General features: G+C 37.6%; 1 protein-coding gene across 1 annotated transcript in view; it reads right to left on the reverse strand.

Annotated features, from left to right (window-relative positions):
• Positions 1–27,990, reverse strand: part of LOC122817026 (fer-1-like protein 4) — a 1,119,105-nt gene that overhangs the window by 364,648 nt on the left and 726,467 nt on the right. Inside the window, exons 27-28 of the mRNA XM_044090141.1 lie at positions 14,276–14,398; positions 768–929 (exon numbers count right to left, since the gene is read on the reverse strand). Coding sequence (XP_043946076.1) covers positions 768–929; positions 14,276–14,398 — 285 coding nt within the window. The remainder of the gene's footprint in view (positions 1–767; positions 930–14,275; positions 14,399–27,990) is intronic.

Raw genomic sequence — 27,990 nt, forward strand, 5'->3', positions numbered from 1 at the left:
GTTGTGTGTGTGTGTGGTAGGTAGCATACCTCTCAACTGTCCAAATTTTTCAGAATGTCCAGATTTTTGCCCCATATTTTTTGTCTGTTCCTCATAAATTTTGTGATTTTTCTAGAAAATCATTGAAGGCTGAAGTTGCTAAATAATGACAGACATTTGAGCTTCAGACTTCATGTCCTTTAGAAAAATTCATACTAGCACAAATCCTGTTATTCTAGCAACTTTCTAAGTTCACGAGAACATTATTTAATATCTGTCCCTGTTTATTTTAGGCTTTGTCCATATTTCTTGCACTAAGAGGTAGGTAGGTGTGTGTGTGAATGAAACATCCTAGTTAGTGGTAGCAGGTGGTTAGTAATTTACTCAAGCTCAAAACCTGTACCTTAGTTACAGAAAACAAAAGCATAAAGTCTCTACCCCAACTACCATGCTGCATTTTTCAAAGAACTGACATTTCAGGTTAATTTTCAATTCAAGGAACCGAGTTTGAGTGAATTTATATTATATTACTGAAGAGGTATTACAGCGAATGCCTCTTCATCGACACTAAAAGAGCAAACCGTGAATTACGAGAATGGCCGTAGCTTGGCTGGAGAGGGGGGTAGCAGTTTGAGAGCTGTCAGTACAAATTTGAAAATCCTAGCTACACCCCTGCGCTGAATTACAATGCAATGTATGGCCCAGTGTGTTTCATGCCATTAACTTAGAAATATAGTAATGCTTGAAGTGATATGTCTAAAAAAACTACTGTACTTGTAGATACTTACCACAATGAAGAATTTAACAATCACATCAAAATTTGGATTCTCTTTGTAATTTGGTATAACTTCTGATTCCACCTTTTGGCCAGCACATTCAATCACGACTTGAGGCTGTTCCACTTCAAACAGGCTTACACGTTTCAGATCTCTCAGGCCCCAGAACAAAACCTAAAAGTGCAGCATTTACATTATTCATAAAAGTCCTTCTGTTATCCATCAAAAACATTTTTATGTGAAATATATATGCAACTTCTATAATGAAATGGGATTTGTGCCATATACAAGCACACACATACATGTATATACACATGTACACTAACACTGCTAATACTCCAGTAATAATTTTTGGGCTTGGTGTCAGGGATGCCCTGTAATTAAGAAATATGATATCAGACTCAGGTGCTAGCAGACCTTAAAGCTCTAAAATACATAACAGAAGCAAAATGTGAAGAACAAAGTTTTCCAGAGAACATAATTTTATTTAGTTGAAGACCCATCTCAAAAGGGGACCTTCATTAATACAAATCTAACCCCTAAAAAGGGCTTCTCAGCGTATTTTTGAAATCTGCTAGAACCTAAAGAATTGCCATGTATTCCATTCTGGAAACTGACTCGTACATTAACCTTAATGAGACAGTGAGTCCAACCTTTACCAGAGAGATTTGGAAAATTAAGTAGAGCTAAGCAAACTTGAATAAAGCAAGTAAGAAAAGTGTTTCTATTTCATTGAGTTTTTTCCATGGAGACGGAGACTGTTGCATAGTTTAAGCAAATGAACAAGTTGGTGTGAAATAAATGGAGCTCTTGCTACAAAAGAATGATTGATGGCTCAGTGTCTGTTATTCTAAAAGTGTATTAATTCTGGTTTAAGCACTTGGGCTTTCAGGCCAGTTATTTTACATTAAGAGGGTTCGTGGTCTGCACTCTTGTGGGAGGAGAGGCTGGACTCTGCCCTTCTGAGCTGGGAATTTCTGGTTAAAGGCTTATAGTACATGCATATCTGAACTGCTTCTTACTGAAGTTGGTGCGCCTTGTTTGCTGTGGCATAGACTGGATTCGGGCCTGCTGGATCTAGCTTTGTTTGTGTAACTTGAGCACTAATCCAGGCATTCTCTAAAGTATTCAATTGTATTTATTACTGCTTGGTAGTAACTTGATTAAAGTGTAGCTATTATTCTAAGTCTTTTGGATTAAGCACTTGGGCTTCAGACCAGTTGTTTTACATTAGGAAGGTTTGTGGCATGCACTGTGGTGGCAGGACAGGTAGCTTTCATCCTTCTAAGTAGGGAACTGCTGATTGAGAGCCCAGTGTCTGTTATTCTTAAAGTGTATTAGTTCTGGTTTAGGCACTTGGGCTTCAGGCCAGTTATTTTACATTAAGAAGGTTTGTGGTCTGCACTCTTGTGGGAGAAGAGGCTGGACTTTGCCCTTCTGAGCTGGGAATTTCTGGTTAAAGGTTTATAGTGCCTGAATATTTGAACTGTATCTTACTGAAATTGGTACACCTTGTTTGCTGTAGCATAGACTAGATCCAGGCCTGCTGAATCTAGCTTTGTTTATATGCTTGCTGTTTCTTTGCTTGTTATTTCCCTGGAACGCTAATTCCACCTAATACACAGCTTCTCAGCGCTTCTGTGGATCACTAGTGATATCTGCATTGCTTACTGTACTTATTTCCTTGTTTCACTTGAAAGAAAGTTACTGTTTGTCGTTTTTGCATTAAGTTACCTGTAACACACTGCACTTAAGTTACCTGGCACTTGTGCGCTAAAGCAATTATATAAGTCAGCACTAAAAATTAAAAGCACTACACCCTCATTCCCCACTGGCCCTTGTTTTCAATTATTAAGGAATTCCCAATATTATTCTAGCATGTCCAAAGGTCAGTTGTCAATCTCCTCTCCGGTCCAGCTGGCGAATCTGGGAATCTTGAGGCAATGTTACAACTGCCTCATGTACACAGACAACCCTCTCCTCCTCCCAACAAATTCCAACACATGTGAGAGATGCAACCATATAACCAAACTGGAGGCTAAGCTCTCTCAACTCAGTACTGGCATAACCAGTCAGGAGGAGAAGGAAACCACACTGACTACAATTCCAGTCTCACATAGACCTACCACGACAGTAAACCAAACACATAATCACACAAAAACATACTCGGAGGCTCTAAATAAAGATCTGCCTAAGCAGCAGAGACCTCCAAAGCAGACACCCAAGCAACCGCTACCCCAAAACAAAACACGTGCAACACATATCTCACAAAGCCAGTGTGCCGAACAGTCACAGCCCTTAAGACTAAACAACACACCTGATACACTTGTAATAGGTGACTCTATCGTCAGGCACACTGACGCCCCGCTCACCAGGCTGAACAAGGAGAGGGTCACGGTGAGCAGCCTGTCGGGCGCTAGGATCCACCACATAACACAAGCACTCAGGTCACTCCAAGGCAAGTACAAATATGACTCAGTCATTGTCCATGCTGGTGTGAATGACCTGAGATGTACCTCCCTGGACTACATGAAAAGAGACATAAAGGAGCTCTCTGAGCATGTAGCCCAGGCCGGTATGACCCTGACTTTGAGTAGCATCTTACCCTCAACAAGAATGAAGCCACAATATGAAGACAGGATGATCAATTTCAACAACTGGCTTAAGTACTGGTGTCATTCATAGGGGATCTAATGCCTGTCAGCTTGGGATGATATGCTCAACAAGCCACGATGCTTCGCTAGGGACGGCTTGCACCTGTCACCCCTGGGCTTTCGGATATTAGCAAAGGCTCTTGCTACTCCCATAGTGCCTTTTTTAGGCAAGGCTCAAAAGACAAACCCACCTCCATAGGTATCACAAGGGATAAGAAACTAAGAGTAATGCTACTCAATGCCAGAAGTCTAAACCTCAAGATGCACACACTCGAAACTCTCCTTAGCATGGAGAACATTGATATTTGTGCAGTAACAGAAACCTGGTTCAGGGCTCCCGAGAGCACCCCAGCACTACCAGGTTATACCTCATACCATGCTTTTCGGCCCCAAAACTTGGACCGAACCACAAAAGGAGGGGGGGTATCGATATTCATCAAAGATACCCACACCTCAAGGTTGGTGGCAAAGCACGAAGCATCAGAGACTATCCATGTGCAACTAACAGTGGGTAAAACTGCCTTCCAGTTTATAGTCTGCTACAGACCACCCTCCCAAACCCAGGAACCCCACTCAGCCTTTCTGAGAACACTGGAAAATATGAAGGTCTCTCCAAACACCATTATATTGGGTGACTTCAACTACTCAAACATAGACTGGGAGCATTACTCTAGCTCCAACACCCTAGCCCAAAGGTTCCTAGAATTTATAAACTCAAATGCTATGGAACAACTTGTTACCACTCCCACAAGAGGGGAAAACATACTGGACCTGATCATCACCAACATGGGGACTCTATGCTCCAGACTAGAAGTGTATCCCTCACTGGTAAGATCAGACCATAAACTAATCTCACTGGATATTCACATCCCGACCCCACCCCCTGCACAGAAAACCACAGTGAAAAACTTCTCTAAAGCAAATTTCACACTCCTCAAAACCAAGATGGAATCCTACGAAGCCCCCGGGCCTGTGGAAAATACGGCCCAGACCGCAGAATCCTTTATAAACGCATTCTATGAACACCTTCAGGAATTCATGGATCATGTGATCCCAAATAAAACCAAGACCCAATCCTCCAAAGGCAGACTTCCTGTCTGGTGGACCCCAGCCATAAACAAACTATACAATAGAAGGAGGAAGCTACTAAATGATAGAGCAAAATCCCAAAAAGGGAAGGCATCACTGATCAGTATTAGCAAAAAACTACGGGCACTCATAAAATTGTCTAAGGCCAGCTTCGAGAGAAAAATTGCACAGGACACTAAGGATAATCACAAGGCTTTCTTTAGTTATGTTAGGAACCTGGGTGGTAATTCCCAGATATGCTCAGAATTAGTCCAAAATGACAAAAAATACACTGAACCCACAGACATTGCCAACATCCTAGCTGACAGGTTCAGCGCAAACTTCTCCCCCCCCCTCCCCACCAAAAGGGCAAATATCTATCCCAGCAGACCCCCCTGACATCTCAGATGCTCAGGTAAGAGCCGCCCTCTCCAAAGCAAAAAACACAGCATCAATGGGACCAGACGGTGTCCCGGGCTGCATCCTACATGAACTCCAAGAAGAGCTAAACCCAAACATAAAACTACTGTTCAATCTCAGCCTTACTACAGGATATGTGCCCAAAGAGTGGCTTACAGCAACAGTGGTCCCTCTCCATAAAGGTGGTGCCTCAACGGATCCTGGAAACTATCGCCCCATAAGCCTGACTAGCTTGGTCTGCAAAGCTATGGAAAGGATCATCATGGACCTCATAAATAAAGATATTGAGGACCTACAGACACTGGATCCTACCCAGTTCGGCTTTGTTAAGGGCAGATCCTGCCTCTTAAACCTGGTTGATTTCTTTGAAACAGTCACCAAGGCCATTGACGAGGGGAAGGTGGTCCACACAGCCTACCTGGGCCTCGCAAAAGCCTTCGATACAATACCCCACTCTGGCATTATAGATAAGCTCACCAGCTTAAATATAAACCCCTATGTCACTAGATGGATTGCAAATTGGCTCAAGAACAGAACCCACATGGTTAGAATTGCTGGAGCCATGTCAGACTCAAACCAGTTACAAGTGGTGTCCCACAAGGCTCAGTCCTGGGACCTCTCTTGCTCGGTATATATTTCTCGGAGGTACAGGCCAACACGGAAGGACTGTGGCTGACCAAGTTCGCAGATGACTGCAAACTGGGCGCCATAATCGACTCTCCAGCTGACACAAGCATCCTCCAAAAGGGCCTCATAGAAACAGACAACTGGTGCCAGAGCCATGGCCTCAAGCTAAATGTCAAAACTGTATAGTCATCCCTTTGGCAAAACAAAGTGCCCACAAATTACCACATAGGTGGTAATCCATTAAGTACAGAAGAAGTAATTAGGGACCTGGGGACCCAAGTTGATAGCAGTCTCTCATTTGACAACCACGTGGCCAAAGTGGTTAGAAAAACATTTTATATAGCCCACCTAATCATGAAGGGATTCACATCTAGATCAGGGGAGGTCATCGTGCCTCTTTACTCATCCCTCATCAGGCCCATAATTGAGTACAATGCCCCTTTCGGGATGTACCTTACCAGACATGTGCAGCAACTGGAAAGACCCCTAAAGTACCTCACCAAGAGGATCAAAGGGCTCAAACAGATGCCATATGCTGCCCGGTTAAAGAAACTCCAGCTCTACTCAGTGGCATACCACCTGTTCAGAGGCAATCTGTGCCTGACGTATAAAGCCATGTCTAACCCAGAATTAATGGACATGCTGCACCTCAGAAAATCCAAATCCCATCGAGCTACGCGCTCAAGAGACTTGAACCTCAGCACTGAAATAAATAGGACATGCTGGAGGGACAGATTCATAACCCAGAGGCTCCCTTCACTCTGGAATAAAATCCCAGTCCAGGTTAGGCAGAGTCCCTCATTGACTCTCTTCAAGAGGAATCTTGATGAGTGGATGGGAGATCGTAGGTTTACCCCGGGTATCACTTCTGTGTCACTGTTAGACAGAGGCACAGTATACTAACCTCAAAAACGGGCATAGCAAAATAAATTTAAAATGGGTGGCGAAAGCCAAACACATTCTGGCTAGGCTTATAAATGCCCTAGGGCAGATAGCCTAGTATGAACCTATGAACCTATGAAAGTTAAGAAGAACACACGGAGATGTAGACATTCCGAACTGAAAAAAAAAATGGCTCCAGGAAAGGAAATGAAATATGAAATGGAGCAATAGAATTGTCCATGCTTGTAGAATATCTGAGCACCTTTGTGGGCTTTGAAAAAATTAAAGACATTTTATGAAGACAGTCTGTTATAAGGGTTTTTAGAACAACATGGAGAAGGGAAAGGTACACACAAAAAAACACAAATAGCCCAGCTAAATCCACAGAACAGGGCCACCAAAGATACTCTACAAATCCAGAAAGATAGAGCAACACACCAGGTACTTTGTATTCCAAGGGAAACTAAAACAATCTGCATGACAGACATACTAAGTGGGGAAGAAATGGTTTGTAAATCATAGCTGAGCAAGTTTTTAAGTCATAAAATGTCTGGTCTGCTGAATGATACCACTAGGATATTTTAGAGTCCTAGAAGTAAGCTGGCTATTTGAATAGGAGTGAGAGTCATGTCCTACAATCACAATAAGGTGACCTCCTTGCACTATGGGGAAGAAGCTGTGACTCCTTGTTTACAAGAGATACCAGGCAGATATTGTGCTACCTGTCTTGATGCTGACAAAAGGATAAAAGCCATCATCTCATAGATCAAAATATCACTTGTGATGCAGGTTCAGTGCATCATACAGAACACGACTGTCTAAATGAGCTCCTGCCTGAAGGGGATTAAAACAAAGTCTGCTCTGTGGAATGATATAAACTACTACGTTTGGCTAGCGATCACTGTTAAATTCAGGAGCAGTTTCTAATGACTTCATATCATGCAAATAAAGCTCACATGAACAAAGCTCAGTCTATAGGGGAAAATGAAATCAAAAGCCATTGCAAACAGCTTTCAGTAACTATGGAAAAACACATCCTTCAAAAACACATAAATATATACATACACTGCCTTCAGACCACTTCTACACAGACATTTCAAAAGAAAGGTTTATTCTACCTGTCCCTTATTTTTTTTTTTTTATTTTATTTATGTTTTCCATCTCCACAGATGCTCAATCACAGGGAAGTCAGTGTCTACAAATTTTATTTCAGATTAATGCAGTTTGTCAAAAATGACACTTCCAAGCTTCACTACAGAAGCACACCAACATAACACACTTTTGCTGAGTTTACATGGATTACAAGGAGTTCACTATAATTGTAATTTTTTCAAATGATGTGCTCCTGCTTCTGAGAATAATTTTATTAGAAATATGCTGACTTTATGCATGCTCAAGGCTTAGAATACACTTCAGATCAGTCTAACTAAATATGTCCTAAATCACTGCAACCCTACTTTCAAATGAGTACATACACAAACAGCCAGATGATTGGGTCACCAAACACCCCCCAAACACTGAAATATCTGCTGTTTCAGTAATCTTCAATGATTACAGAAGGCGTGTGACACAGTTGAGACAAACGCATTAATAAAGATTTTTGGAAAGTGATAAAATACCATATTCCACCATGCGGGATTGCACCCCTACTCCCACAGCCTCTGACAACTTATATGTGTACTGATATTGAAATCACACAAACACAAAGGGAATTATTAGGTGCTGTGCAATGCCAGCGGTTTTCCTTCTCTTTGCTTCCATGATCTCCAGCTCAGCAGGTATACCATTAAAAAGTAAAGCTCAGGGACTAAGATTTATGATCACCTATAGTACTTGACAGCTGAGGCATTTGATTCATTGGACCTGACCAGCAGGGATGATCCATTGGACCTGACCAGCAGAGATTTGTTCAAGAGTAGCTTGAAATGATGAAAGATGAACCTTCTTTGACTTATTCCTTCACAACTCTAATGATTCTTCAAATGCTCATCTCAAAGACTAAACTTTATAGGTTCATAGGTGCTTGCTAGTTTATTGATCCATGAGGATCTTCAGAAGCCTAGGCAGGCATTCCCAAGAAGTGTATTAGCCCTAGTATTTAAGTACAAGTAACCCAGAGCCCTTTGTATTTAAAGTATGAATAACACAAAGCCAGGCAGACATTTACATGTTACCCCTTTCCGTAAGGGACAAGAGTGTTAAACTTGAACTAGTAGCATCCCATCCATTCATCCAGATTTAGACTGAATTGAGTAGGAGTTGTACTTTGCTTTATGTGGACAGGAAGACGATTCCAGAGGAGAAGAAGAATTCTCTGTGATATATATCTGTCCCTCCAGCTTACTCCATTTAAGTTGCAGAGGAGATTAAGATCTTGAATGGGTGTTTTTGCCACTTGTGGACTTGAGAATGTGCAGTACATCTGAAAGGATGGGGTCAGTTGAGGCTCTGTAACTGAAGAAGAGATTGCTCCTCAGTAGTCTGTATGATAATGAGAACAGGGGCAACTATTTGACATGGTCAGTGTAGTTTCTGTGATTTAGCCCCTTGATTTCCTTGGTGAGAAAGCATTGTGGCAATTCAAGTCATGTCAGGTGTTTGGACATGTACATATCGATGGAGGAATTATACTCAATGATAAGCCTAATAAATGCAGAATACAGTTGAATGATCAACTTCCCCCAGACCTGGATGCCATACCCTTACTAATAAGCTAAGCAACAAAAGAAGACTTTCTTACAATAGTGAATACGTGGTGATTAAAAGACAGTTAATTGTCCACGTGGGTTCAACGGTCCCTAACTAGTGGTTCGGTTTTTAAGGGTGTGCCATCAATGAGAGAGCTACAGGAGACAGCTTGCTTAGTGAAGTATACTAGTATACATTTTTTAGTAGTATGTTTATCATATTTATTTTTTTTGTTTTGTTTACCAGGCAAGTCCAGCCAGGCACAAGTTGCCTTTTTAGTGCAGACCTGGGAAGAAAAGCTCAGTATACATAAAGCTGGATAATGATACATTCTACAATCACATTCTATGCAAATACTAAAATATTATATGTACATACTATCAATACATAAGACATTAAACATTTGTACTTAATAGTAAGACACAGTAATAGAAAAGGGTTTATGAACGCACTTAATATATGTATATATTGTATAGCACATTGAAGGAGGGTTTAAAGAAAGCTACAGTTTCAGAGCTGAGTTGGTTCAATAGACTTTTAAGAACATCACTTGTTATTGTGTAGCACTAATTGGTAGGTTTAATGAGGCTATAGAAGAGAAGTGGGATAGACATGAAAATGGAAGTCTAGGGCTACTGATAGTTTACAGATTTATTTTTTTGGAAAAGACCCTCCTGGAAAATCTTGGTATTTTATGGAAAGTTTATGATGGCACCAAGTCTACAGTCACCCTTTAACATTAGCTTTGACCTCCAAGAAGTAAATGTCAAAAATGAGGGGTCCAAGGACCAAACCCTGAGGTCCATCAATAGTGACAGGTCTTCTGGAAGAAGTAGAGCCATCACACTAACTTCCTGGGTTCTATTTGTGAGCCAGTTTGCTTTCCAACAAATTACATGGGAATTTACATGTAGCTCGGTGAGTTTAGCAAATATTCCTGAGTGTTGTATGGTGTTGGATGCCTTTGTGAAGTCCAAATATGTGGTGTGTACAATTTTTCCCTCATCTATTGTTTCAATTACCCACTCAAAGGAATCGACCAGATTAAATGGGCAGGATCTGTCCTTGACAAAACTCAGCTAGCTTGGGTAAAGAGTTTGCAAGTTGCCTATGCCCATATTTATTAATTTCATAATGATCCTTTACGTAGTCTTACACGTGAGGCTGGTCAGGCTTATTGGCCTGGAATTACCTGGGTCAGTGGACACCCCACCTTTGTGCAGGGAGATGACTATTGTATTCATCAGATAAATAAGATGTTGGCATGATAGATTCATATCCCAGCATATCCCCCACCTCCCGGAACAAACTTGCATTACTTGACAAGTTCACTAGTACCCTTGCCACCTTCAAGATAAACCTAGAATAGTGGGTGGGTGGCCTTAAATTCTTCCCCAGTCTATCCTGTGCTGCCTTCTTAAGGCTGGATGCAGTTCTGAATATGGTTTACTAAACTTGTAATAAACTGTAGACAGATTGCCTATTACTTATCTATAAACCTATATAAAACATAATGTGTGAGTATGTATAATTGCATTATAGAAAAAATACATATGTTTTCATTTTGTTACAAAACATTAAATATTGAAAAAATATATGGTTTGTGCCTGAATTACTTTTATGTATCAAAATGTACATATAATATTAGGAATATTTAATTGATGGATGATCCAGCAAACATAAGTAAACAAAGATTTTGTGTTTAGAAAGGTGAATCTTTCAGATATCTGTAGGGTAAAGGCATACTCTCCCCAAAATACAGTTAAGGTTAGTTGTATTTATTTCAGGGTGTATGAATGCTCTAGTCCATACAAAATGCACTTGTTGAAACTGAAGTATTCACTTTGATTTGATTTTATGGCTCCTAGTTTATTAAATGTTAAGCAGTCTTTAACAACATTTATCGTAAATGCAGTCTATTGTGTTCATCAGCATTCTGACAAATAAAACTGAACCTTCTATCCCTTGAATATGGCAATAATGTAAACTTATAGCATTGGCTTCCTGGGTTGTAGAATAGGTAAATCAATGACTGGAAACCAAGACATAAATTTAACACTAAATGAGAACCATTCAGTCTCAGGCTTTAATATTTAGTTGGACAGGTTTAACATGCTCACAACATCGTAAAGAAAGATTTGAAATTAACTTTTTTAGGTGACAAAAATGTTAACGAATTCAATGAATAAGGATGGATGGAAAGTCTAAGTATTAAACATATTCACTTAATCTGGGGAAGTAAAAATGGATCTGCTAATGTTAAAAAAAATGTGAAAAATAATTTAGCATAAATTCAGTACAAGTGCAAAACATTGCATCTGGGAAACAAAAACCCAGAGAAAATGTAAACCATTGAGATGGGAGGATATAATAATAACAAAAGTGAAAAGGAACTTAAAGCAGAAAATAAATATAATCTGTAAATAAACAATGAGACACAACAGGAAGACAAACAAGGGAAGTCTAGGATCAGATGGAGAGTATGAAGTTTCAATACACGGTGAACTGAAAAACTGTTTTACTACGGCTATTAGCTAAACCAAAAACAATGGCATTACATGGTGAATTGAAAAACTGTTTTACTATGGCTATTAGCTAAACCAAAAACAATGGCATTAGCCTATTGCAACTGCAATTTATTTATCATTTCACTTTATTTATATTAATTTGCAATTACATATAAAGCAATGGCCCAATGCCATATTCTTTGCTTCAGCTACTACCCATCAAAAAACAAATTTTCAGCTCATTATGCCAGCAGGATGCCCCACCCATCCTCAGATAACACCCAATGTTTGTCTCCCCTGTTCTTCAACATATGCCCCCCCCCCTAAGATGGACAAAGCCATCCTCCTGTGTCAGCTCCTCAGACTCCTGAGCAGCTAACTGAATTTGGGTCGCCTACACCACAGTTATTACTTTATTTCTTTACTCCACGGGACTGACCATGAGGGTAGCACTTGTATGTACTATAAATGTATTGATTTTAACTGGGAATGAGCACTGATAACGGCTTACAGGAATGCCTTTCATGGGGGGAATTGCACTGATCAATAATGAGAGGATAAGTAACTGTTGTTCTGTGATACGCCATTTATTTTGGTTCCAGTAGCACATCCATCAATTATTTTGATTAATGCATATCTACTTTTTCAAATACCGGGTATTTCGACAGTCTATACTCATCAGTGAGATTAAAATTCATCATTCTTATTATTATTTTTTGTTTTTGTGGTGATGCCTTGAAATTGCTGTGGGCTACCTAGGAGCCTGATAGTATATTAGTTTTTCTGCAGTGAATTTGGAGCATTAAGGGTCTGGAAAATGAACTATTGCTGATACATTTCAAAATATCAGAGAAGTGTCCACTGTAAGAACAGTTTTGTTTGTAGTTTCTGGGTAAGGGAGAAATAAATGGGAGAAAACATATTTAATAAGGAAGTATAAGCTGCAAGGGCTGAGCAGCTCTATCGTGGATGAAGAATATGCAGGAAATTTAAAAAAGTTAATGGGTAATATTATGAAAATATTAACAGTAGGTCAGATTTATATCAGGAAGCTATGAAGTTGGGGGACAGAAAGAAACCACTCAAAAATTGTCTCAAGTATTTAATAATAGCAAGTTTAAAAAAATGAAGATTTTAAGAGACTGAGACTGTGAATTTGTCACATAAGCAAAATATTATGATAACATAATACAGAATGGGAATTTGCCACATGAACAAGATGGCATGATAAAATTGGATTACCATATATATGCTGGGACTGGTGAACGTGTTTTCTGATTACAGGCTATTGCTTGGTATGCTATGAAATTACTTTCTTAATTTTAAACTAGGACTGGAGAAAGGAAGTATTTAGTCTGTGTCATAGGACTACGATGGGCTTGACAGACGAAAAGAGTGGAACACTGGATATGTGCATGTGGCATGCTGTCACATGTTTAGAGTTCCACAAGATCATATAGGAGCATACATTACCGAAGAATAAAGAGGTGTGTTATAAAACTATTATGTAGTTGGCAGGCAGATTATAAACCACATTTAAAGGCAGGGAATACAAAATAGCTGTTGTAAGTAAGACAATATATGATAGCATCAGGTGGGATATGTGCGATCCACTGTAGCTCTAAATAGATGAAAGATTTTGGGAAGATGTAACCTAAAGAACAAAACTCTGGATCATAGATGATAACTGAGTACAGATGGTGATAGTACAGATAGCTATGAAGTAGTTTTGGAAAGTGTGGGTACATAAAAGTGTTTCCTGAGGTTTTGAGTCAACTATGAAGGGATCAACAATTGATTAATCTTCATACAAGAGTTTGTTTGGGGATTGTATGATAAAAAGTCTTCATAAACTGACCAAATCACCTTCTTCTGCACAATATTATATATAAAACATACTTTACATATTGGAAATGTAAGAAATATTTACAATGTGAATACAGAATGCGATAAAACAAATAAGGAAATTAGGAAGCATACTGGATGGTGGTATTTCATGAAGGGGAAAACATCTGATGGCTTCCTGATTAAGAAGTGGTATAAGATGCGTCCTGTTATTTACTGTTGTAATTAATTTGTGTATATAAATATAGTGTAATATGCAAAAGTAGCACATTCTGCTGTATTGTCTTTTTTAACATTTTAAATCCCTGTGTGATATACTCAAATGTCATGGGATCTTTAGCAATCGTGAACAATCATATAGTCAAGGCAGGTGGGATTTCGGATTAATGTGTCATCCAATGAATGGTACCTCAGGAGTGAAATACTGCCCACATGCTACACTGCAGCATTAACATTGGACTATGAATCAGAACACCTGCAGTGGGTGTAGGGCTTACTGCCATCTCACCTTTCCAGTATCATAGGTATGTGACCTGCTGAAATCTGTTCTCGTGGAAATAATGGGACGATGGGAAGACTCTGTGTACATTGAGACTATACAACTAATAATTCCCATGTCATCCTTGCTGGACAGCAAAAAAAAATGCAATAAATCCATCAATCAGAATAGCTACTTTTACAATTTCAAACTATCCAGCATAAAGTGCCACATACTATATGTTATCACAGACGGGATAGAACAAAGAATTCATTTAGCAAACATAATCAGTTTACCTCTACAGATCAACATCTCTACTGAGAACAATGCTGCCTGATTCAAATACTTTACCTCAATTCTGAATTCCTTCAGCACTGGTCGAATCCCTTCAGGAATAATGTAATAACTCTGAAGTGTTTCTTCATCCTTCACATGCTCGAGTTGTTTTGGTTCAACATCATCAGGCAAGAGAGGCTATAATATAAACAGACATTCTTTTTAATTTTATGCAAATAATACACTAAAACTAAATTCTGTCTAAAAAGATGTGTATTTAAATTAAATTGTCTTAAAAACCAATGGGAAAGGACTTGGACTATGTCTTTTGTTAACTACTATTTGTTTATGCTGCTTCACTGAATGAATACTTCTAGCATGTTCTACCCTTCTCCCTCTAAATTTCTCGCCTCCCTTGGATCTGCTTCAGACCTCTGTTTCTACTTTACTTTCTCGTATTGCTCATCTGATCTACACATTTACAAAGTTACCAAATGCCATTTTTTGCTTTGATCTACAGACCACTGTACCTGTCTTTTGTTGTATTCCTTTAACATCACCATTCTGTTTTTTGTGCTGTACACAGGTGTGTATGTTAGCTGACAGGTATGTGCACCATCTGCCACCAGTTCCTACTTTGTCTTGAAGTTTGTTTTATATTCTCACTCTAAGCTTTGGGCCCACAAGACATTATCTCTCAAGTTTTACTTTTACATCATGTTAAGTACCACATATTGAGCTCTGGATTTGCGCCATTGTTTTCCCTGCTCTCTCTCTCTCGCAGATCTCATGTACAAACAAGACATAGCAGGCACCGCATTTCAGATACACTGTCTATTAGAATAGCAGTACATGTGTTCTTGCTGCACATTTTAGTGAAGGGTTACTCAAGATGTCACAGCAACATTCAAAAGGAAGGCTGGCTGGTGTTAAAACTATTACAACTTTTCATATGCATCACATTTTTAAAATTGGTAATCAAAAGTGTGCAGTATATTCACTTGCATATATCGGACATGGAACTATACAATCCTATGCCATCTCTCTTGAATTTGAGTACGAAATTTAGCTGTTCAAAGGTATCTGTCCCAGTTTTCACACTCAGTGATGCCAGATCCCAACCCACCACACCGTACTAATTTTCTCACATGTGCACATGTGCATACACACAGGCATACAATCTGCCCTCATATTTCCTATATATTCCAAGCTTCACTTCAGAAAGACAGATTATGTACCTTTTATAGATTACATTCTTACACTAGGACCAAAAACCAAGTAAAAAGTGTAAACACTGTTAATCACTTGAACAATAACAATTATTAAATGCTAATCTCAACAAACTCTGTATTTAGATCAGTATATAGAAACTAAGTAATGTTAACAAATCCAAGCTCACTATCTCATCACTGGCTGGCATGAAACTAACAGATATCCCAGATCTTATTACCACATTACAAGAAACACCTTCATTAAATTATCATGGTGTGACAGAAATAATCTTCCATTTATATAAATAAAAATAGATCTTATTACCACATTAGTCAAAAGAAGACAGTAACATAAACATAATTTCATTTTGGATATAATGCTCGCAATAAAACCACTCTGAAGTATTTGAAAATGTTGTACTTGACATATTAGAACTATTAGAACTGAACAAAATCCGGGTTGTTACAGTGAAAGAATCCCATCTCCAAGATGGACTGATTATATTCAAAGGAAGGCTCATTTGTTCGATATTTGGTTAAGGCAAATCTGTACTATCTACTCAACAGATCTGAGCCCTCACTTAGAAGACTTTATTTATGATCAGCGAGTATTAGCTAATGGCAGTCTTGCACCTTACAGCACATCAGAAAAATGTTTTATCATATACTCACATAGAAGAACAATGCTATTAAGAGATAAAAGTCCTAATCAGATTGTAAAAGGATACTACTACTACAATGGTCATAGTTTATGGAATATGTATCAGGAACCCAACAGCATAACAAATTTTGAAAACTTCTCTTTAGTAGTAATTGGAGAAGCATGGGACTTGACTGACTTACCATTCATTAGGTACACCAAGTTTGAGTGTCTCAGACAAAATAAGTGTGGTGATTCCTTACTAATCCAAAAGGGTCTATATTACTGTGTCAAAAGACATTTTCACCAAACACTGCAGTGCAATATTGGAGTTGGTAAATTTAGTTAGGAGGGGTGTGGGGGGTGAAGCCCCCCCCCATATTGTAGGGTTTGAAAGTGTGTTTTTTCTGTACGGCTGAGCGATTTTTCTCACTTGAGGGAAAAATTTACTGACTCGGCCATGTGAGTTTTAGACAAGTCAATATTACTGTGTTGATTAAGACGTGCACAGCGAACATGTCTTTTAACATGGTAATATAGACCCAATCTGCAACACTTTTATATCCAGTTTAATTTATTTTTATAATCATCTGAAAACCATAGTTATCAATGTCAAACATCCATCTGGAGTGGATAGCATAAGAATAATAGTCATAGGCAATTTGAAATGTCCATTTATGATGACCACCTACTCAACTTAAACAGTTTTCCAAAGTATTAGCAAGTAATATTGATAGAAGACATGAATTACCCTAAAGTTAACTTAAACAACCGCACCACAGGATCTGCCATTGAACAATAATTTACACAGTTAGCTAGAAAACTTACCAGGGAAGAAAATATCCTTGATATAGTTGCTAACAGTGTGGATATAAGCTGTAATGCTGACATTAGACCTCCTTTGGGAAATTCTGATAATAACTATCTGAAATTATTATGTATGCCCTTGAAAGAACATTCTTTCTAACAAAAAATGAATAATTTAATTACAGATTAATACATTATGAGAGGGTTAAGAACCTGTTATATAACACCAACTGGACAGATGCAGCATTAAATAAAACTTATTGTGGGGGCTTCTCACAAGAATATGTCTTGTTCAGCTTAGCAGATGCTACCTCCATTGAAGGTACTCAGTCTATTAACAAAAACAAATAACCTCAATGGTAAACTAATCAAACTATATTAAAATAGCAAACATCTTTTTAGATTTAAGAGGAAATACTCTGCTTGCAGGAATAAATGTTAAGCAATGTCTGCAAAAAACTACAATCTGCCATAAGAAAGAAAAAGTAAAGTCTGAGTCAAAGTTAGGAGGAGATACCAAAATAACAAAAAATTACAAAAAAAGTCAGTTTTCAAACTCAGCTACACTGCTCCATCACGTCATTAATAGTCAAGGGTAAATCTTAAATTAATGGCAGATGAGTTAAACAAATATTTTATAGCTTTACTGGACCCAAACTTTGATAATATACTCTACAATTATGATTAAGAAATATCTAAATGTAATAATTGTCCTACTATTTCACATACTCTAATCTTAAGGGTGTTGGTAAGGTATTTTCCATATATCAGCAGTACAAATATCTAACATTCATATGAACTCTGCCCAATTTTATTTGTTATATTCAGAAATTATTAATGGTGGAAGTAATGTCTAACTATTAGAAGAGCTCAACTATCACATCAGTTTTTAAAAAGGTTAAAAAACATGGAGTTCAGAACTATAAACCAATTAGTCTGACATCACTTATTCGTAAATGCTTTGAAAGATGCATGACAGAACTTTTAAAATACCCACCTAAAAATTCCAACTTTCTTGAAATACACCAACATGGATTTATTTCAGGGAGGTCCACTTTCACCAATTTGCCTGAATTTTATAGTAAAATAAGTCTTGCCTTGCAAGTAGGATATCAACCAGTATCATTTTATAAGATCTGGCTAAAGAATTTGACACACTGTCCTCTCATTCAATTCACAGGGTATTAATACTATAGAAATGTAATATATATTTACTTAAATTGATTGACAATTGGCTGGTTGGTTGATTTCATTGTGTTACCCTGCAAGGAATTTGTTTTGACTATTTACCAACTTAGACTATGATGTTTGCAGATGACATTGTGATCTGTACTGCGAGTAGGGAACAGGTGGAGGAGACCCTGGAGAGGTGGAGATATGTTCTAGAGAGAAGAGGAATGAAGGTCAGCAGGACTAGGACAGAATATATGTGTGTGAATGAGAGGGTGGATACAGGAATGGTGAGGATGCAGGGAGTAGAGGTGGCAAAGGTGGATGAGTTTAAATACTTGGGATCAACAGTTTAGAGTAATGGTGAGTGTGGAAGAGAGGTGAAGAAGAGAGTACAGGCAGGATGGAGTGGGTGGAGAAGAGTGTCAGGAGTGATTTGTGACAGACGAGCACCAGTAAGAGTGAAAGGGAAGGTCTACAAGAGGGTAGTGAGACCAGCTATGTTATATGGGTTGGAGATAGTGGCATTGACAAAAAGGCAGGAGTCAGAGCTGGACATGGCAGAGTTAAAGATGTTAAGATTTGCACTGGGTGTGACAAGGGTGGACAGGATTAGGAATAAGTACATTAGAGGGTCAGCCCAGGTTGGAAGGCTTGGAGACAAAGCCAGAGAGGCAAGATTATGTTGGTTTGGACATGTGCTGAGGAGAGATGCAGAGTATATTGGGAAAAAGATGCTAAGGATGAAGCTGCCAGGTAACAGGAAAAGAGGAAGGCCTAAGATAAGGTTTATGGATGTGTTGAGAGAAGGCATGCAGGTGGTTGGTGTGACAGAGCAAGATGCAGAGGACAGGAAGAAATGGAAACAGATGATCCGCTGTGGCGACCCCTAATGGGAGCAGCAGAAAGAAGAAGAAGTCCAACTTATTGCGGTGTTCCACAGGGTTTGGTTTTAGAGCCCTTTGCATTTAACTTAATATATATGCAGCTATGCCTACTATTAAATCATGCTGGATGAGTAAATATGCAGCTGATTGCAAAACAAGACTTATTTTGGTTTCAAAGGGTGGGATGAATATTATAAATATTTTTATACAACTTTGTAAGACCTATATTCGAAAATAACAACTCATGTTGTACTGATACTAAAGGTTTCCTTCACAAACTCAGATCAGTACAAAGGAAATTTGGAAAATGAATTCTATCAGTAATGGATATGAGTTGCTTCATATATGCAAATATTTCAAATTGTTCTCAATCAACTACAGATATTAAAGAAGGAAAGCAGTTACTGCATGCAAAGAATATGATGAAGAATCACTTCATGAGACGTTAAACTTAGAGTTATATTCAAATCATAGCACTCAGAAAATATAAGGATGTCAACTTTTCTTTACACGTGAACAATTCAAATTTAAGGAGCAAATTCATTACTCAATTTTTGCCAAGAATTTCAAACTGCCACGTAGCATTTGTGACTTAAAAAACATAAAAACATTCAAAACAATACAGGACTCTTAGAAGGGTGATAATACATTCAATCCTTGACTCACAGAGTCACAGTTCGATAATAGTTGAACAGCCTGAACACTGGATATTGAAACTTATGAACTTATGACACACAGGGAAATTTGAAATTCAACAGGTTCACTTTGTAGGTGCTGCCTAAAAAGTTGATAGAAGAGACCTCCTGCTGTGGTACCAAATGATACATTGGGACTTCAGATTCTAATGTTCAGTGACAAGAATAGAGATTTTAGAAAAATAAAAGTTACTAACTAAAAAACAGCAATAAAGTGTGTATATGTAACAGGAATGTTCAGAGACTGTATTAGCTATTTGTACAACAGGGGCTGCACAGGGGATAAAAATTAAAAATAGCACCAGATACTAGCTTCCTTGGGTTTACTTTATGATGCTAGATGAAAGCAAATTCTTTTAGTTGTAGCGTATAAGTTAAAATGATATACAGCAGGCTGACTTACAGATAACGGCCTGCATAGCGCCCAAGCAGAAGGCACACTCTGCTGCTGCATGTCATTGCACGGTTTATTCTTTCATTCTTTTCACAACAGTAAATTCAACAGACATAACTCCTCCTGTTTCTTCGGTGACAGTGGAGCTTTGGTGTTATTTAATGCCTTGGTTATAACTACTTTGCATAGTATGAAAAAGGAAGCTGAAGGAATGAAGGCTCAAGGCCAAGTATACAGCATGCTTGTAATTAGCAGCTTGTAACCTAAACGTTACTACCTTACTGCCAACCAAGAATGGCGTAATTAGAGCTTGCAACCTAAATGTCACTACTCTACTACCAACCAAGAATGGCGTAATTAGAGCTTGCAACCTAAATGTCACTACTCTACTACCAACCAAGAATGGCATAATTAGCAGCTTGTAACCTAAATGTCACTACTCTACTACCAACCAAGAATGGCATAATTAGCAGCTTGTAACCTAAATGTCACTACTCTACTACCAACCAAGAATGGCACAATTAGCAGCTTGTAACCTAAATGTCACTACTCTACTACCAACCAAGAATGGCATAATTAGCAGCTTGTAACCTAAATGTCACTACTCTACTACCAACCAAGAATGGCATAATTAGCAGCTTGTAACCTAAATGTCACTACTCTACTACCAACCAAGAATGGCATAATTAGCAGCTTGTAACCTAAATGTCACTACTCTACTACCAACCATGAATGGCCTAATTAGCAGCTTGTAACCTAAATGTCACTACTCTACTACCAACCAAGAATGCCATAATTAGCAGCTTGTAACTTAAATGTCACTACTCTACTACCAACCAAGAATGGCATAATTAGCAGCTTGTAACCTAAATGTCACTACTATACTACCAGCTAAGAATGGCATAATTAGCAGCTTGTAACCTAAATGTCACTACTCTATTGCCAACCAAGAATGGCATAATTAGCAGCTTGTAACCTAAATGTCACTACTCTACTACCAACCAAGAATGGCATGATTAGCAGCTTGTAACCTAAATGTCACTACTCTACTACCAACCAAGAATGGCATAATTAGCAGCTTGTAACCTAAATGTCACTACTCTATTACCAACCAAGAATGGCATAATTAGCGGCTTGTAACCTAAATGTCACTATTCTACTACCAACCAAGAATGGCATTTCACAAACATGCTGCAATTGCAATATTTCAGATAAAGTCATTTGCATCTTGTTTCTCACATTATTGACTTACTGACTGATTGACAAACCGACTACAGCCAGTTATATCTTTTTGGATACCTTCTGTGGACTAAGTGTGGTTCTTCTTATGGAATTCCCTGCCTTCTGAAATCAAATTTGATTTAAAAAGATTTAAAAGCAGCATTTGGCTCAAACACAAAAAGGCAACCTACAAACTACATTGACTATTAAGGTAAGTACTGTACTATTATAAAATTCAGTATCTACTGGTTTTAACCTGAATATTGGATAATGTTTTTTCACCCAATTATTTTGTGGTTTTGTGCATTATTTTTAATCAATTGACATTGGTTATTTTATTATTATTATTATTATTGTTATTATTATTGTTATTATTATTTGGGAAATCTGTGCTTTTCACCTCCTATGCATGACTATACTATAAAGAATGGGATAATTTTTTTTTTTTTTTTTTTTTTTTTTTTTTTTTTTTTTTTTTTTTTTTTTTTTTTTTTTTTTTTTTTTTTTTTTTTTTTTTTTTTTTTTTTTTTTTTTTTTTTTTTTTTTTTTTTTTTTTTTTTTTTTTTTTTTTTTTTTTTTTTTTTTTTTTTTTTTTTTTTTTTTTTTTTTTTTTTTTTTTTTTTTTTTTTTTTTTTTTTTTTTTTTTTTTTTTTTTTTTTTTTTTTTTTTTTTTTTTTTTTTTTTTTTTTTTTTTTTTTTTTTTTTTTTTTTTTTTTTTTTTTTTTCCCCCCCCCCCCCCCCCCCCCCCCCCCCCCCCCCCCCCCCCCCCCCCCCCCCCCCCCCCGCCCCCCCCCCCCCCCCCCCCCCCCCCCCCCCCCCCCCCCCCCCCCCCCCCCCCCCCCCCCCCCCCCCCCCCCCCCCCCCCCGCCCCCCCCCCCCCGGGCCGCCCCCCCCCCCCCCCCCCCCCCCGCCCCCCCCCCCCCCCCCCCGCCCCCCCCCCGACAAGTAAATAATAATTGTAAAAGTAATGCCTATGAAAAACCAAATAAAAACAAGTTACTAATTCATCATAGTTTCTTGGTCTAAGATCTAAATAACTACTAATGATAACTAAAAATATCCACTTAAAAATGGTAACGATCCTTAGTGATGGCAGCCGAAAACGTTAGAATTTGTTAAAAACTATAAGAATAACAAAGTTATGGTGAAATGTTTTCAACCCCATTACAATAATGCAAAGATTTAGATATGCCTTGAAGTAGATGTATTTATACAAATTTGTGAAGCTTAGTTAAAAACCATGTTGGGTGATGCGGTTGAAAGTAATTTATCAAAACTCTTAGTGACATCAAGCAGTAATTACCATAATATATGAAAACTTATAACAGAAAGATACTCAAGAGAGGATGAGAATGGAAACAGCCTTAAATACCCTTCACCTACATAGGAATACAAGAGAGTGGTATTCATTAAGACCCAGATACTGAAGGAATTAAAAAGTAACTGCCATTCTAATCACGGTCTCAAGGAGAAAGTTGCTAACGTGACCACCCCATTAGTCAGTGGTACTTGAATTGGTTTTCAAAACAAAACAATATGTAAGGTCTGTGGCCAAGACAATGTCTCTACACGCGCTGGCTCTCATTTTTAGTCTAATAGCATACAAATGCTCAAGCAATCCCTGTCCCGAATCTTCATCTGTTTTTCCCACATAGAAAGCATCGCAGCAGCCAGGCAAGGCCAGTGTACACGATAGACTGGAATCATTGTGCTGCCTTTGATTAATGTAACATTTTTATTTCACCACACAAAAATTGTTAGTTTTAACGTGGTTGATGTTATTTATGGCACGCACACCTAAAGATTTGTGACTTTAGTAGTAGTGACGTCTACCCCATTATTATTTCAAGTATTGTTTTAAATCATGCCCCATGGTGTTGCCAAACTGGAGAAGAGCCTAATTTTCATATAATGACCCATATTGTTCAAAATAAATGCCAATTTTTACTAATATATATTGAATAGCAGCAGAGTCACTAAATTTAAAATAAACTAATGTTAGCAGGTGTTGAAGACAAGCAGACTCATAGAGTGGTTCCTGAGAGGAGGAAACACTGTCATTCAAGAAAGAGGGTCTTTCTTCATGATACTAACTCATAAGTAGTGAGGTACAAACTATTGAACGCTTATAGTTTATCTCTTCCAAGAGGGTTCAAGAATAAGCATAGTAGGATACTCTACTATAAATATGCCTTTAATTTGACATCTCTATGAAAGCACTTTCCTTACTGCACATCTCTCCCAGCAGCCCCATCCCTTTAATAATGGCCTCCTTCTGCTTGGTATGATGTAAATCAAAATGTAGAAGAATTGCAGTAGGTTGGTTTTCTGTGATGTAGTAGAGGAATATTCAAAGAAAACATCTTGTATAGTTTTACATCTAAATAATCAACTCAGAAGCTAGAAAAGAAGTAAAAGCAAAATTGAGAAAAGGACCATTTAACAAAATTCAACAATGAAGGTTTCATCTAGGCCACCTCCAAACAAAGATAAATAACTACCCAAGTATCTGGTGTAAAAGGTGACTACTCTGCGAGGTCAGTATTAGTAGTGAGAAACAGTCTTCTTCCCAATATGCCATAAAAAGGTTAGCAACAGAAGCACCGTTAACGGTGAACCCATCGCCAATTTTATTTTTAAAAGTAGATATTGTTGAAGCGTAGTGCTGTTAAAACATGTCTAGGTTTCAAAACCAAATCAATTTTTATCAGTGGCCTTAACCCTGAGCAATGCGTAATGGCGGTAAACCCCATGTCGATATTACCCGATGAAGCTGTACCGGTGCACCGCGAAACGTAGTTTGGTTCAATGTTAAATCTCAGTTTGTCGCAGTTTCGGATTTATACTTCATATATTGACTTCGTGTACCAAGAATGGCACAATTAGCAGCTTGTAACCTAAATGTCACTACTCTACTACCAACCAAGAATGGCATAATTAGCAGCTTGTAACCTAAATGTCACTACTCTACTACCAACCAAGAATGGCATAATTAGCAGCTTGTAACCTAAATGTCACTACTCTACTACCAACCAAGAATGGCATAATTAGCAGCTTGTAACCTAAATGTCACTACTCTACTACCAACCATGAATGGCCTAATTAGCAGCTTGTAACCTAAATGTCACTACTCTACTACCAACCAAGAATGCCATAATTAGCAGCTTGTAACTTAAATGTCACTACTCTACTACCAACCAAGAATGGCATAATTAGCAGCTTGTAACCTAAATGTCACTACTATACTACCAACTAAGAATGGCATAATTAGCAGCTTGTAACCTAAATGTCACTACTCTATTGCCAACCAAGAATGGCATAATTAGCAGCTTGTAACCTAAATGTCACTACTCTACTACCAACCAAGAATGGCATGATTGGCAGCTTGTAACCTAAATGTCACTACTCTACTACCAACCAAGAATGGCATAATTAGCAGCTTGTAACCTAAATGTCACTACTCTATTACCAACCAAGAATGGCATAATTAGCGGCTTGTAACCTAAATGTCACTATTCTACTACCAACCAAGAATGGCATTTCACAAACATGCTGCAATTGCAATATTTCAGATAAAGTCATTTGCATCTTGTTTCTCACATTATTGACTTACTGACTGATTGACAAACCAACTACAGCCAGTGATATCTTTTTGGATACCTTCTGTGGACTAAGTGTGGTTCTTCTTATGGAATTCCCTGCCTTCTGAAATCAAATTTGATTTAAAAAGATTTAAAAGCAGCATTTGGCTCAAACACAAAAAGGCAACCTACAAACTACATTGACTATTAAGGTAAGTACTGTACTATTATAAAATTCAGTATCTACTGGTTTTAACCTGGATATTGGATAATGTTTTTTCACCCAATTATTTTGTGGTTTTGTGGATTATTTTTAATCAATTGACATTGGTTATTTTATTATTATTATTATTATTGTTATTATTATTGTTATTATTATTTGGGAAATCTGTGCTTTTCACCTCCTATGCATGAGCTTTACCTTTGGAAAATTATGCCTTTTACATTACTATCTGTTGTTATATATCTGCTTTGTACAATATTTATAATGTACATATATTTTTTTATCTTCCAAAGATATGCAGTAGGTGGACTAGACACTATAAAATGGCCATAGGTGTGAGTGTGTGTGCAAATGTGTGCAGTGGAGGAAGTACCATGACAGTGCTATCCACCTGGCAGTATAAACCCTACCGCTAGATGATTGTCACAGTCAAAGTGACAACCCAACCTTGTGCAAAAAGATGGAAAAAAGGGGATGTGGATGGATGGATTTTTTATCAAGTAATGACATCACAAATGAAAGAGGTCTTTTGAGAAAGTCCACTTATCAGTTTGACAAAAGAATAAATTATTTTTAAAACATTCACTATATCATCCAAAGTGTACTTGAGCTGTTAAATCAATCACATGCAGTGTTCTACTTTCTACATCACAGTGTATGCCATATGCCTCGTTTTCATATAGCAAAATATTTGTGCTGTATGCATTTCTGAAATTCTAATATTCCACTGGACCCTCCATTGTAGGTACTATATTATGTATATAAATAAATGTACTTTATTTCAAAGTTGTTCAACTTGCAGTGTACTGGGGAAGACTGAAATACTCCAGCAACATTCTAAGTTCTAAAGTACATTTTAATTGCTAGTTGCTGAAATATTTTTTTCCTTTTGAAATACATTCCCAATCATTTCTAAGTTGCCGTTTTTATGCTGTTTTATTGTTTTATTAGTAAATAAATATTTCTCCGTGGTGGCCTAGCTCTGCTTGTTTTTCTTAATATTTTTGTTTGATTGAGCAGCCTTTAGCGATCTGAAATTTTTATATATTTCTACATCATTAGTATAATGGTAATAATGTTTTAACAGTGCTAAACTCCCACTTTTCACTCTCACTATTAATCAGTATAAACTTCCTGACAGAGAATAATGAAGTTATGTCTGGAAACCCAAGTCAAGATGCAATATGGAGTTTATTTCAGGACATGATGTATCATTTTCAAATCTGTTATGGGTTTATAAATCAAGAAAAATAGCTGACAAAAGAACTTGTAACCAAATGCAACAGAAATAGACATAAAATGACTCGGCTATTCAAAATGCATAAATGTAACCAAAATTCCTTACTGCTGTCACAAGATGGTTAGCAAAGTTATTAAGACTCTTTAATATGACCCTTAGTCTGATTAACACAACTAATGTAGTTATCATTTACACACTGCATCAGCTTCTTTCCTCATACACTATTCCCTATCAATTTCCACAGATGAAGCTATAATATTTCTTTTAGTTGTCATTACCAGTTTCAAGTGTGAGCTCATCAACAGACTGGTATTATCTATAAACACCTTCTCTAATGACAGTCCCTGCAGGGAAAATACATGATACCTGACAGCCAGGTAGAATCCAGGGGTCTGTCTGCTAACATAGATAAACTTTGTCTTACCTGAAACCAAATAGTACTTTGCTGTTTTTTATTGTGCAGCTGATTGTAATGGATTTATTTTGATTAATATTTTATTTTTACAGCTGATTTTCACAATTTGTTGGAAGAAAGGGATAGATTTTAGTCAGGCAAAGTCTAGCCATTCCAAGTTGTCTAGTCAGCTATAAATTCATACAGATTGTAGACTGGGCACTCCAGAACTTATATGATTTATTTTGCAAATGCTTGGTTAGAGAAGATTTATTTTGGTTAACATTTCATTTTTTGCCTCTGATTTTTACTTTTATAATGAGGTGTGACTGGGAGCAATAGTTGTTGTGTCTTTCGGCTTTTCCCGGTTAGGGGTCGCTACAGCGGAACTCCGGTCCGCTAATGATTGGTAGTTGATTTTTACGTGCCGAGTTACCAGCCCTGACGCACAACCTTCAACAAAGGTACGTCCATTCACGCATGTCTCCACGCAAAAGACACTCTAGCTGAGAATCTAACCGGATAAAGAAGTAAAAGACATCCATTATTTTACTCTGACTAGAACAGCTGGCAAGCTAGGTCAGAGTGATGACTTTATGAATTACTTCCCCTTATACAAAGTTAGCTCAATGTACTTAATGTAATATATATCTGCATTTTGTTTGAGTGACTTCCTAACTCAGTTTGACTTACATTACTAATTATTGTAATTTCTTTGTATACCAAGATCGTTGATAGTAATTATTAAATTTATTTTAAAATTCTTTAATCGTTTGTAGCTGGGAATGGATTCCTTAAATGAGCGTGACATTAATGGTTCGCTAAAGCACCAGTATCTTGCCAAGTGTTCTAAATGCTATGTATAATTAGAGGTAACATCTGATAACATCGGAGACTCGTGTTCCTAATGTCAAAAGTTGGATGATTTGCTTACAATTATTAGAAGTAAATCTAGATTTACTAATAATGATTGCACTTGTGCAACTGGCACAGCTTGGAAAACTGTTGTTATACATATTATTAACGGGGCTGAGGAGATTATTAATATTAGACAAAGTGCAAACAGAACATATTTTAGAAAGGATGTGTCCACTGTCAGTAAAAATCACTCAACCGCTACGAAAACATGAAACTAGCAATGACAACTTTGGACTTCAGGATATACATAGTCACCAAAATGAGGATACAAAGCATATAAAAGAAAAAAAATAAAGAAAAGAAGACATTTTTTTCAATTAATGACTAGGAAGAAAAATAAATTAATTAATGTTTACGGCGCAAAGAGAGAATAAACTAAAAAGCACACTATTTTGTTCTGTATCACACA

The sequence above is a fragment of the Protopterus annectens genome, chromosome 12.part0 (genome assembly GCF_019279795.1).
Source record: "Protopterus annectens isolate FY-2018-M chromosome 12.part0, PAN1.0, whole genome shotgun sequence".
Taxonomy (NCBI): Eukaryota; Metazoa; Chordata; order Ceratodontiformes; family Protopteridae; genus Protopterus; species Protopterus annectens.